Source organism: Pogona vitticeps, chromosome 5 (genome assembly GCF_051106095.1).
Source record: "Pogona vitticeps strain Pit_001003342236 chromosome 5, PviZW2.1, whole genome shotgun sequence".
NCBI lineage: Eukaryota > Metazoa > Chordata > Lepidosauria > Squamata > Agamidae > Pogona > Pogona vitticeps.
The window spans coordinates 180,879,929-180,894,067 of NC_135787.1; the positions used below are offsets into that span (position 1 = coordinate 180,879,929).

General features: G+C 40.3%; 1 protein-coding gene across 31 annotated transcripts in view; it reads right to left on the reverse strand.

Annotated features, from left to right (window-relative positions):
* MICAL3 (microtubule associated monooxygenase, calponin and LIM domain containing 3) overlaps nucleotides 1-14,139 on the reverse strand; it is a 267,041-nt gene that overhangs the window by 96,683 nt on the left and 156,219 nt on the right. For 19 of the 31 annotated variants that reach the window (XR_013536785.1, XR_013536784.1, XR_013536782.1 and 16 more), the window contains exons 18-24: nucleotides 13,860-13,958; nucleotides 11,519-11,575; nucleotides 10,292-10,405; nucleotides 8,970-9,077; nucleotides 3,262-3,369; nucleotides 2,133-2,319; nucleotides 714-802 (exon numbers count right to left, since the gene is read on the reverse strand). Coding sequence is in view for 27 of the 31 variants with exons in the window: in XM_078376343.1 (XP_078232469.1) it covers nucleotides 714-802; nucleotides 2,133-2,319; nucleotides 3,262-3,369; nucleotides 8,970-9,077; nucleotides 10,292-10,405; nucleotides 11,519-11,575; nucleotides 13,860-13,958 (762 nt within the window). In the remaining 4 variants the exon portion in view is untranslated. The remainder of the gene's footprint in view (nucleotides 1-713; nucleotides 803-2,132; nucleotides 2,320-3,261; nucleotides 3,370-8,969; nucleotides 9,078-10,291; nucleotides 10,406-11,518; nucleotides 11,576-13,859; nucleotides 13,959-14,139) is intronic. The other 12 variants (XM_078376367.1, XM_078376366.1, XM_078376365.1 and 9 more) reach the window with 2 other exon arrangements.

Below are 14,139 nucleotides of genomic sequence, written 5' to 3' on the forward strand. Positions count from 1 at the left end.
TTCTGTTAACATGGATTTGTACTACATACAATTTTGTCACCTGAAAATATGCAGAGCTTTATGCATGGAAATAGAGTAACATAAAGTTAACTGTAAAAGTCAAATAAAGTCTGCAGCTTTTGCAGTCCTTTTCCAGCTAATCCACTGTTCTATGTATTTTGAAATGACAGAACCTACTTTTTAAACTTCTGCTCACATTTCAATAATTACTCCCACATGTTTTCAATTTCAAATGATTCTTTAAACAGATCAAGTCTCAAAGCATATAGAGGGCAGGTGCAAACGGTGCAAAAGGGCTTATTTCTAATATTTTTAAAAATAATAGATCAGATTTTGAACATGCAAAAATCATGATATGCTTTGGACTGCTCTTTGGATGTTTTGTAAGGTTTAAAACAACTTTCAAAACAGTTTGTAAAGTGTCCCACTATGCCCTGGATACCTCCAGCTAATATGACAGATGTGTTCCATGGACATGGGATCAAGGGACATTTTGCCTCTCCTACTAGAACAACCCTCCTAGGCAAAAGAACCTGAAGCTATTTTCTACTAAATGGCAAAATGGCCACTCTTTAAGGTTATTGCTATTGGTTTTAATATTTCTATTTTTACTTTCTATTTTACGAGTTGTAACCCGTCCAGAGTAGTGCCATGACACCTATGGGAGCGGGATGCATTTTAAATAAATAAATACATGGGTAAACACAACATACCTTTCCTGATAAAGGACCGACTGCTGGTCTTTTCCTCTGTGCATAACCCGAAAGTCTGTAACAGTAGTGAGGTTTGCAGTAGAATTTTCCTGTTAAGAGAACAGAAAGAAGAGCAAAACTGAGACAGAGATAATCTACTTTTTGGTTACACTGTGCAATATTGCAGTTTCTCTACACCTTCTCCACCCTGATATATCCAATGTACATTGGGACAACACTGCCCTGAAGTTTTAATTCAAGATAATTTATTCCTTCTCTAAAAATACTGGATTTTCCATAGGGTGCCTTGACAGGCACTTAATCCATGGCCAATCAGTTATCAGTGTGCCCTAGGGAAACTTGCGTGGTATCACACATTAACAAAGCGGTACTGTATGAGGAACAAAGGCTGTATCACATGAAAATCTGGCAAAAGTGCTGTTGGAAGAGGCAAGAGTGAAAGCAAAGAAGGAAGGACTGGGAGTTAACTCCAACTAGACCAATACTTTATAAGCTCTCTGCAGCCTTTTCCAGCTGAAAAGCAGAGTTACAGTGCTTCTGATAAGTAAACCATGGCAACCAAGGTGATGCCCAACAACACTTTACTGAAGAGCTCCTGCGCTGACACTTCCCACCTGTTTTTGGCAGGCATCTGGACTGGCAGGAAAGGAAGCCCACTACCCAGTATCACCATGAACCTTAATTGTTCCAACATACTGTATATCTGATGCATCCTGGATGGGGTTCTTCTTTGGTTTTAGGGCCTGACACTTTCCTTTTGAGCAGCTATCCCAAACATGTCTGTTTCAGAAATTAAGGGTGCTTCTGCACAAGGCTTTTAATTCAGTTCCATTGCCCCATTCACAGAATTTTAAGAGGGGTCCAGATGTTCTTATCTTCTATTTACAACTCTCCTTCCATTTTCCTACTACATCTTCCACCTCTTTCTTACCAAACAAAATCCACTGAAGAAATAATGAATAGTACCATAATACATTTCAATCTCTAACCTATAAGTCACCCACCTGGAAAAAATGATAGGACTGAATAGCTTCTGTATCTACTGTTTTCAAGCTGCTTCATGTACAACTGATTTTTGCTATGTTATGGGAATATTGAATATTTCTGCATGATACATTGGATGTGTTTATATATTACAGTGTTTTATGTTTTTTATGACATAAGTTGCTTTGAGTTTCCATTTATAAAGAAAATCATATTACAATTTACTAAAATAAAATTGAAATAAGTTCAGCTACACATTCAGCCACCTTCAGATCCATTGGTCACCAGTATCCATACTTCTTGGCCAATAGCTGTCTTAGACATCGTTGAGTTGCATGAAACAGTCAACTGACTGTATTGTAAACCTATGGACATCCTGCACCATTATTTTCACAATGGCTTAGTTCTAATGGCTGAAATGGTTGATTCACTTACCGTCCACCAGGTCATAGGCATATGATGATAAACGCAGAGTGGTGGCACAGTATTCACATTTGAAGCAGCTGCGGTGGAAGAACTTGCCTTCGGCGCTCAGTCGTTCCATCACATAGACACGCTTGTGGCAGAAGAAACAGACATCACTGCCTCCCAAGTTTGGGGGGAATTCCTTTTTTAATGAACCCTAAAGCAGAAGGGGCAAGGAAAGACCTAAAGTTATCAGCCTGCTTTGACTTGGAGTATTCTGCCATCTATTTTGACTAGATCATTTTGAAACCTTCAACAGAAGAGAGTATTCTTCAAAACAGAAACACCAAGGCGGGGTCAACAGATAACTCAAATGCTCTGACATGAACAAAATAGAGCTTATTCCATACGTTGTAATTTCCAATCACCTGAAAATAAACCTTCATGGCATATAATGAACAAATGGATTTGTGAATACTGTACTTTAAATTATTCCTACAACATTGTCTCTTTCTCCACCTCCCATCTCTAAAATGGGAATGATGACTACTTACCTGATACGGTTGTGAGGTACAAACTTGGCTCACTAGGAGTCCTGGACATAATTATAAAATACGATAATAACCTTTCTCCATATCTAGGAGACAATCACCAGTAAAGTCCTGAATAACAGCTGACAAGTTAACATACACACTCATCAGCTCTGAAGACTTGGTTTACAAGAGAAAGGTTCTCCCAACCAATCTTTGGCGGACTACCCACTGCCTTTTTAGTACAACTCTGAGGACCCACAAAAAGTCAGGTGGAGGCATGGGTAAGGATGCAATTACATCCAGCTTCCTTTAGCTAGCTGGCTTGATGCAAAGCCAGTTTCAAGGGTCTGGTTCCCCACTATGACTCCTAGGAGAAGAGTCAGCTTGTGTAGTCTTGGCCAACCAACATGGTCCCAGAGTACCTCCAGAAGAAGGGCTTCTGGGTACTTTATATGTAAAGAAAACCCTCAGAAGGACTTTTGTAAGTTGTGATTATCTTGACAGCACATGATTAATTACTAATTACCTTTAACAAACCACTGACAAAGCATTAGAATCCATAACACAACAAATCTAAGAAAGAGCCATCTAACTTCTAATCACAAGCACACAACACCTTCTCTTACCAGTTCCTTTTTGTCTAGAAGGGTTTTAGGCTGGTCTTTCCTTTGAAGCTGATTGGCTATCTGTTCAGCCAATGAGCTCACGCCACCTGTATACATCTTTATATACTTCTACCAGATGAAGATAATGGAGCGGAGGGTTAGATGAACAGGGTGGAAAATGAGGGAAAAGAGAAACAATATAAATTCATAATGAAAACTAGGAAAGGGAAAATGACAAAAAGGTGAAAAAGGGAATCAAACCATGCCAAGAGCGTGGATAATGCAAGCATGTGTGGCACTAGCATGATAGGTGATGTTGCAACAACTGGCATCGAACAGTACATCATCATTATTATTATTTTTATTATTTTTATTATTATTATTAGCTAGAGTACCGCACTGACAGGTGGGTGAGAGGTGAAAGGTTAAGATACTATAAACTCCAGCACAGGTCTTCCTTACAAGTCTTGTTATAAAACCACTGGCTGAAAGTACACACCTGGTAAAAACTGGGTGGAATTTCAAGCAACCTTTGTCATCTCATATGATGCAAACCCAATTGCAGTTTAAAATGCTAGCCAATGAGTACTATTTCAAACCGAAGTACGGCTTCCTCTGAAGTTGGACAGAAAGACACAGCCCTTCCTCCACCTCATGGCTTGCTTGTGTGTTGGATGGCAGCAGCTGGGAAGTGCTATGGCCACAGTGGCACTAGCATCTCTGGCCTGCTTCCACCAATGCAGTCTCTGGCCTCCACTGCTGTTGTCCACCCACCCACCAGACAAGAAGAGGAAGGGCTCTCTCACTCTTGATGACCACAGAGGAACCCCTATTGTTGCCACTAGAAGATAGAAGGCTGGGGCTCGCCAACTGAGAATGCCTTCTCAAGACCTTAGTACAGGAACTTCCAGCTGCTGACCTTTCACAACAGGAAACTGAAAGTGCCATGGTTCAGGGAAGAAGTGGTATGAAAACGTATTTTTCACAAGAATACCTAACTGCTTGAATATCGTGCTCATTTATGAGATGCGAAACTGAACACTTCAAAACTGTATTGTCTAGGTATAGGAAATTATAAAGGAAAAGAAGAGAAAGAGGGGAAAATGTTTTTCATATGACACATATTTCTTGGCTGTCCACACAGTGCTCAAGAACAAATTCTCCTTGCATTTATTTTTAAAATACAATCCTCACCACTTCAAATGCTACTTAAACTGTAGTAACTCACACCACACAACATGGTAAACTGTTCTACACAAAAAGACAAATACAAAGTTTCAAAAATTATTTGAGGGGAGATACAAAACAATGGAACATGAGAGTCTAGATATTAAGAGAGATTCATACCATCCCAATAAACTTTTAAAGCTGCCTGCTTCCATTCCCATTTAAATGCATTGTACAGGCAAAATGTATGTGATTAAGAAAACAGGTCTGGAAATAGTATACCGAGGAAGCCAAACTCAAAGTCTTCCAAAAATGTCTCTAATTAAGAAACAACAAAATTCCAATTATGACAACACAAACAACAGAATTCCACTTAAGACAACAGAACCTGCTTCATATGGAAGAGGACAAGGAAAAACCAGTCAGTACTTCCCTCTTTTCCACATTCTGACAAGGTATCAGAGATCTCAGAGGGGTGAGAAACACAAAGAACACAATGGCAACCCAGCTGGAGCAAAGCAAATATTCTAGTCCTGCATCCTTTCTCTGTGACAGGAACAATTCTGCACACAAGCACAGAATGGAGAAAACAGGCCAGGCAGTCTGTCTTTTTCACCCACCCCTCCAGTAACTGACATTCTGCACCAAATGTCAATAAATTTGTTTTTTTTTGCTAACAAATAGCTGTGGATAGATATACCCCACTCTGATTTTATACAATCTGCTTTCAAACATTATGTGTTGTGGGCCATCAACATATCCTGTAGCAGCACATTCCATTTGTTCATTAAATAATGAATTAAAAATATGCTTGATTTAATCTGACCCTGATCTAGCACCCACTCATTATGCTGGGTGATGGATCTGAGATTGAGAATTCCCCCAATACCCTACACATCATTCTCTAAACTTATACTAAAGGAACAGGGAATGTACAGACTCCCTTTCATATCGAGTCTATCACACACTAGCCCTGGCTATGCTGGCTAGGAATGACAGTCCAACATCATCCAGAGGATCTTATGTTTCCAGCCCGGTTCTCCCATTTCCTCCATCCCTTTTCATTCCTTCCAAATCATGGAATGATGGTAAAGGAGAGGCATGACATTTCCTCAAAAATTAAAAAGAGGTTGTCATGTCTAAGACTTCTGGAACTACTGCGCTAAACTAAGAAGTCTGGTACAGTATTTGAGTTCTAGCTTGCAAAGAAGTTTTCGTAGCTTTTCCAAACACTAAATCGATTTACGACCTTGATATCTGGAAGAATGTCTTTCTCACAAAATAGTCCCACCCACTCCTCACAGTCCTTGATATTTAGAATTGCAATACACAAGGAGGCCAAATAAGCCAACATTAGGAACTCGGTTTTCTTGATCATGGCCCCTTCTCTGTGGAATACACAAAGTTCACCCGGTGTCATCCCTCTTTGTTTTCAGGAAACTAATTAAGACAGAATGATATAAAGCTGCTTCCTAGTCAGGGATGGGAACCTGTGAGTTGTGAGTCACTGTCGAGTCTGACTTACGTAGGTCTTTTTTTGACTGAGACTCAGCTTGTGACTTGGAATTATTTTTCTGAGCCATGTTGTCGAGTCTCTATTAGGGATGGGCCTCCCTACCTGCTTCTGCCACTGCCATACCACCACCATCATCAGAGGCAGGAGGCCCAGCTTCCCTTCCAGAAGCCGGCTGATGTCTTTGCCCAGACGCCCACCACCCAGCTGATAGGCCAGCGCATGTGCAAAGGTACAGTAGTGGCCAGCATCAGGAAGGGAAGCTGGCCTACTGTCTCTGTGCATATGCCCACCAGGCTTCCCTTCCAGATCCACTGTCTCCACATGTGTGCTGGCCTATCAGGTAGGCAGTCCATGCCCAGCCCAAGTCTTTGGGACTCAGACCCAAAGATTTGGACTCGGACCTGAACATTTGCCAGCATCCTTGCTTCTCATAGTGGTGAACATTGATCTGAAATGCAAAAATGGGTTTTAAATGGAGTATTTCTATTTAAAAGTGGGTTTGTTGTTTTAACCAGCAATGGAGCTTATTGTACTTTTTGTATTTTTATTGCATTTATTACACAGTATTGTATGGTTTTTATTGTATGCTGTGAACCATGCCTAAAGTACAACACCAATGGGGTGGCACAGAAGGGTGGGTGGGTAGGTAGGTAGGTAGGTAGGTAGGTAGGCAGGCAGGCAGGCAGGCAGGCAGGCAGGCAGGCAGACAGACAACCGTTATCACTGTATACTCACACTTACCAAAATTAAAAACAAATCCTAATAAAGTTTAGATGGTTCAAAAGAAGGTTTGTGAACTTGTTTCCCCAGATATTTTAGACCAGTTTTTTAAAAAAAAAAATTTATTCTTGTAAAAGTTTGCAAGGTACCTTGAGCACTACTTTTCAGTGGGAAGTATAAATTATTGTTGTTATTCTTCAAAAACAGGCAGTCAATCAAGATTATAAAAACACTGACTGGTATACAACAGACACAAGTTTTAACCAAAAACCTAACTATCTGTTAAATATCAGTGTAGTATGTATGCTGTTCCTAATACTACCGTTTTTTGTTTCTCTGATGGTCTTATTTCTGAGATCTGCAACTGCTTATAATACTGTGTGAAAAGCCCCGATGACTACCCAGTATGTTTCATCCACAAGCGAGATGTTTCGATTGCCAGGTCTCTGTACTTTGTTAGTTTTTCCAATACTTTATCTTCAACTCTGGCATCCACTGGAACTGCAATGTCTATGATCCAGAGATTTAACTACTATGTCTGGTGTATTATGTTCTTATTATTCTATGTGCATGCTAGCTAGAGATTCCAGGAGCTGAATTTCAAAGCATCTGGAGGTGTAAACATCCCCTATCCATCACTTAAAAAGACGAGTTAGTAAACGACAACTGGCATCCACATATTTTATGTTCAGTATACTAAATTCTTCATGTAGTCCGGAGTCTGAATAAGGTGCTACTCACTATACTGCTCACTAAACCAAGTAGTGTCTCCCCCACCACATGGCCTGGGGGTGGGGCCTAGGGGGTGGGGCTTTCTGCTTTAAATGAGCATGTCCCAGGACCCTGAGCCCTTTTCCATAGGAAGCTGGGCTGAGGCTGAAGGCCAGGTATATTTGCATGGACATTTTGCTGATTTTTTTTCCTGGACTTTCCTTTTGTCTTCCCACCACATGGTCTGGGGGTGGGGCCTAGGGGGTGGGGCTTTCTGCTTTAAATGAGCGTGTCCCAGGACCAGGAATTCTCAAATTCTCTGATTCTATCTCTGGTTCTAATATGGTAAATAGGAAAGCCAATTAGATTTGCATACACCTGGGAGGCAGGAAAGTTCTAAGGGTTGGATCATACTTCCACAGTATTAAATAGCAGGCCGGGTAGGTGGGGCTCGTCAGCCACGGAAGGCAGCCCATCTAGAAGGAAACTCCGATTTCAAACCTCCACTGCCTTGTGGCTATATCCACTCATGGAAAAGGCTTCAGGAGTTAACCTAGAGGCAAAATCCAGAGCTGGAGTCCCGAAGGCAGTTCGTTTTGTTCTGCCAATTCCTGTAACGTTGCTGGAACCAGTTATATTGGCTCTTGCCTTTCCATTGGACCATTTCAGCAATGTGGAGACGGGGGATCTGCTGCTTGGTAACAGGCTATCCTCCATATTACTTTACCCAGGCTTCATGCTCTGGAGAGGACACTCCTCATTCAGAGCATGTTACCATAGTCTCTTGAGACTGAAGGATGCCTATGATGAAACCAAGTATGACTTCTCTATAATTTTAGTGTAGCAACACTTAAAGCAAGTGGTGTCCATCACATTCACAAAATAGAAAAGCGAACAAGCATTCATTCCCTGCACAGATTGTTCTACGATTGTTGAAAATTCAGTGCTAGACACATCTGATGAAAGTCATATTATGCAATTAAGTAAATCAGGACTGCTGTATATAATGATCCAGTTTAGCCATCGCTGCAGTTTGGTGGCCAGTAGAAGTGCATGGGCTCACACATTCTTCCCCTTTACTACATAAATTTACTAGTTTATGTAAACTAATACCTTGTAGTTGACAATGCAGAAGCTTTATTCTTGGCTGAGGGATGAAAATCTATAGTGAAAAAGCAAATGATCCTTACTAGATAGCAGAAGAAAGGGGGGAAAATGCAGAAGTCCACCAGGTATTCTTGATGATGAAACCAAAACTTAATTTCCAGTCTGGAGGCATCGAGTTGACCATTTCTAGATAAGCAACATTAAACTATGTGAGAGGTGTGCTGGTTTGTGAAATGTTTGGGAGGGTTCATTCTTCCTAACCAACCCAGCCAGTAACTTTGAATTATGCAGGATGTGTATCTTATCTGACTTTAAGGATGCTTGAAATAATTAGGATTCAATGGCAGCCTAAGCTTTTTCATTTCTCAGCACCTAGGCTGAAGCTCAGCCACATCAAGGCAGAAACAGCCAATGAGCCCAGCCTCCAATGGCACATTCTCAAGTGGCAGGAGATGGCGTAGGCCAAGGTAGGCAGCTGAGTGCAGCTTCAAGCCCCACACCATGCTACCTGTCTGAGGGAGTCAGACGAGGGAGAAGAAGGGCGGCTGGAAGAGCGGAGGCTACGGGAGAGCTCCCACTGTTCAACAACAGGTCGACGAGATCGCTCGGTCTCTGGCTACAAAATAAAGGTGAGAAAGTCAGAAAACTGCATTTACAAGAGCCTTTGAAAAAAGAAAGGCAGAGGTTTTCTTCCCTGCAGATGACCTATACCTGCTCTTCTTTTTCTGAACTCACTACCCAAAGTTCAGCAAATCAGACGTTTTAAAGTCGAGAGTCTTTTCAGCTGCAAAGGACTCTGGTCACTTATCTTTAACATTTTAGAAAAAACTTCTCAACTGTCTCATGAGGAGTAAGGAAAAGTGGCTAAAATATTCCAACCATCAAACAATACAAACTGGAAAAGCCAAAAAATAAAATAAAAATTAAAAAAGCTTAAAAATGGTAATTTCTAAAATTATTGCATGATAAAACTGGAAGGCTAGCAAGAAGACACTTGGTTGGATCGCTTATGTTCATATGCAAGAGTCACCTCTATGAATATTAATATTATTTGACCCAATGAATAAAATATGGTATCTGAAGGTAAAGAATTTGATAGACATTATACTCACTCAAGCAAGGTTAGGAAGTATTTTGATTCTCATTTGATGATACAAAACTCAATTCTTGGCACTGAGATGCAGGATTAATAAAGTAGAGCATGTACAGAAAAAAGAAATTTCTTTTTTAAAAAAAGAATAGCTGCCGAAACTATACACTGGTTTGGCTTTATAAACTGTTTGGATTAGGTTAATTCCTGCTCTCTTTTGTTTTGGGCTACTCTCCAACAAGCTGCTTTATAGATCCCCGATGCCAAAGCCTAATACATACTACAGACACCATTCCTCTCCAGATTGGCAAAGAAATGCTTCTTGAATCTGGCTGAAGTCTTCAGCATGCTCTATCCTGATCCAGGAAGTAGAAATTCTACTCCCTTTAAGTTTAGTAGCTTCCTTTCTATGTCAGCCACACTCCGTTTAGTAGCAGTACAAGCATCGATTCAACAATACACAAAGTACCAATTCAAGTAGGAACATTTGTTAGTACAGTATCTTGTTGTAACAAGAAAAGAAGAATAATGTGAGCTTCAGTGTGTATGTCTGTGTGGAGGGTTTTTTTATATGATCAGAGTGGCTAAAGATGTTCCTCTTACAATGTGACAGTGTAGTAATTAGCCATTAACACGCAACATCAAATGCCAGCCAGGTTAAGGCTCAAGCAGTTTTTCAATTCCCATTCTACAGAACTGCATGCAGACACAAAGCGCCAGACAGACACGAAGGCAGTCACCTGATGCCTGGTTGCTGGCCTTTGCTCCAGGAGGGCCGCCAGCTGGCTTGCCCTCTGCTCAATTGTAAGCGTGCGCTCTGGCACACGGTCATCTGAAGAAAACTGCTGAAATCTCTGCAGGACAACGAAGAAGGAAATAAAGAGGAGAAACTGGAAAAGAGTGTTCATGGGGGAAAAAAAACATAGAATGAACAGAAGCAAGGCTGATAAAGTCTGTGTAGTACTAGATATTCTGTGCCTCGTCTTTAAAGCAGTAAAATGGGGAAGAAAACAAGAGTTAAAGAAATGTTTTGGATAAATGTTATTTCTTGAACCACAGGGGGTTCCCATGTTCCATAATCCACAAATGACATTCCAACCCCAGAAACATTTACCATAAAAATCCACATTATTTCAGAGGATATGTTTCTAGGTAAGCATGCACAGAATTGTGACTATGGCAAAGATACCTTTTTAAAACCGTTTCTAGAATCTCCTAACCAGAATGTCAAGGGGTGGAGCGGCATGGAGTGTCTAGAAGCTGGTAGACTCCAAAAGCACGACTCTCCCAAGTTCTGGACATCAGAAGTCTGGGGATTATGTTTCTTACAGCCAATAACCACTGTGCTTTCATGCCTCCAAAGAATCATGATACTGTAGGTTAGATCAAATGCAAAGCAGCTGCATTAAAGGGTAGAGAAAGAGTGAGAAATGGACAGCCGGGCAGCTGTAATGCCGGTGGTAGGAATTGAAATGGATTAACGTTCTCCTTCATTGCATTCTTGCAATTCAGCTTTTAAACATGGTTGTTTGGAGACCCAACGTAACATTAGTTGTGAAGGCAAGTGTAGAGAATCCAAAAAAGGCAAGAAGAGAAACAATAGCAAATGGAAGATTTTATCCCCACCCACCCGCCACCTCAGCAGAGAATATCACTTTCTGTTTTGCTATTTCATCTCAAGGGGGGGGGGTGTCCCCAAATCATAGTGATGATCTATCCCAAACTGAAAAATCACACTGTGTGGCATCCAGAATGTGCAAAAGCTTGTACTTCTCTGTGAATGGCAAAGCACACACATACAGAATCATTATTTTTAGAAACTTGCTCCACAGCACCACACCAGAATGTTAGTACTACCCACATGTGAATAACTATAACCCCATTCTCTTCTATTCCTCCCAGGTTGCATAACATTTCCCAAGGATTGCACACACCCCTCTCATGCTGTTTAGCTCATGCTATTTTACCCTTTGCTGATTGAGACTCTGTTCTCCAGCATGGTCTGCCTGAAGATTCCTGATTGTCTGCAGGCAAAATAATTATCTTAACAAATGTATACACAAAATTCATTTAAGAATCTGTAAGAGGAATGTTTCTTGAACATATTTGAGTTTTGCAAAGGTCATCTGGATATTGTGGAGAATACGTTTATGCTATTCCAGGAACAGCTATCTAAATTAAACATTTTGTACAAGCTGTATTAGTAGATCGTGACGAAACGACACATATTCACACAGTTATACAAGAGATTCAGAAGGAAGGATAGTTTCGAAGAAATGGTGAGCATTAATACATTCAAATATAGCTTGGAAGATCTTTGTTTTATAAGCAATGAGACAGTTAATTTCAGTCCTAGCAAGACAAGTCTGTTGTACTGAAATCAACAGATTTGTTTTTTTCACATAGAAGGTATTTTGAAAACAATGAACTTCCCTTACAAACAAAATACAAGACTTCTACACTAGCTGAATCCATGGTTGCATCCTAACATAAGCTGGGCTATAATGTTTCACAATGTTATGAGGGACTCAGGAAAATAGTTAAGTTGGAGGCAGCTTTGGTTATCTATCACACTGATTCTTAATCTTGGGTTACTCAGATGCTTTTGGACTGCAACTCCCAGAAGCCTTCACCACCAGCTGTGCTGACTGGGGTTTCTGGGAGTTGCAGTTCAAAAGCATCTGAGTAACAAAGGTTAAGAACCACTGATCTATCACATGCACATAGGTATGGTTTTACCAAAATCTACTTGCAAGGAACTCAAGAGACATCCTTGTATTTCATAGAAGAAGTCCAAAACAGCTGTGCTATCATCATGAAGATAATCTTATTACTTTACAAATTGTTAAATAATATAGCTACCTGTGACTATTTATTTGTTTCCAGGAACAGCATGATATGTTCCTATGTTTTGACTTGACTAGTCAATGTACCAATATTCAAAATAGATGAAGTAGTGGGTTTTGAAAAAAAGTACATTTTACAACAAGATATCTCCAACTCGGAATATCTCTTCTGATGAAACAAATACAGATTTTGATGTGTTCATCAGTTTTTCCAGTTATGAAGAAAAGGATCAATTTTTGCTTTACAGTGAAAGATACCAAAATGAGTAAGTTTAATAAGAATACTGTACTCCAGATCACTATTATGGTAATATTCGCACGTGTTTGCTGATTCAAATAAACATGTTACTCAACAAGAAGTTATATGAGAGGAAAGTTTCAAGAACAATAGTTGGGAATTATGACACCCAAAGCTAGAAATCCTGAAGATCACAAAGCCAAATAATCTGACAGGATCCAGGTATTCTAGGTGACTTCCATGATGGTTAGTGGTAGAGAGGTCAGTTGATGGAAACAGAGGAAGGGAAAATGTAGCATAGCACAGTAGGAAGAAGAGCAAAGAAACATTGCAGCATGCTAGAACCAGCAGCAATTGTTTATTACCTGGTAATGAGGCAGCATTCTGGCCTCCTCTAAGAACACATTTAAGAAGCACCATCTAAGGGCCTACTTCTCAAGCAATTTTAGGTTTACCTCCATGACTTCTTAATTCACAGAAACTTTGTCAAACTAACCTGGAGAGGTTAGAAGGAGCAAGACTGCAGTAGTTCCAAGATCGGAGGAATAATGTAAAAACCTGTTTTGTGTGGCCTCGTGCAATCATAGCCTTCTGGCACAAAACGACAGCAACAGGAGTAAGGCCCTATTTATGACTCTGACCCTGACAAAATACAGACATAAGAATGTGTATTTCACCAGTGGAGATACCTGAGGGAAAAACAATGTCCCTAACAGGTAAAAGACCCACTGATGGCAACTCTTAAGTATGAGGAGGCAAATATCAATAATTTTGTGAGGAAATTATATGGTACATGAAATGGCACACAAACACTGTAGTACACCTCTCCTGCTACACCACAGAAAACCAACAAGGAAGAAGGAAGTAAAAATAGTTTATTTTGTATCTAGATATTAATAGCAGTTACTCCAGTTCTGATATCTACTGTAACAGTTAGGTATTAACCAACAGTAGCATTTATTCAGACTGCAAGTTTTTGTTTTGGTATAACAACATATGACACTCAGAAGAAATAATGGTGTAAAAGCAGTTCTAAGAACACTATTCTAGAGAAAACAGGATGATAGAGAAAAATCTGGTCCCGTTTGCTAGTGCTTTTCTGGAGATGGTGGAATCAAGATGCCTGATGCCTCTATTCAGCTTATGGAGGAAACTCAAAACAGAGAAGGTTTTACGGACGCAAGAGCGAGGGAGAGAAGGACAGAGCATGCAAAATGAAATCACCTGATGGCTGGGGTACGATGGAGAGGTAGTACAAATGGAGGAAGAAGAGAGCATGATCACTTTTTTGGGACAGGTCCGAGAACGCTCCTTTTTCCTCATCTTTATTCGAAAACAAGGGAAAAAACAACAATATGATAACAAGGTGACAAGAATTACGGTCACTGACTCCAGTATTAAAGAATTACGGTCATTGACGCTAGTATTAGCCGCAGCAAGACAACATAGATACAAATTTACACCAGGTATGTAAACTGTCCACCCCAGAACTTCAGTTCTCAAA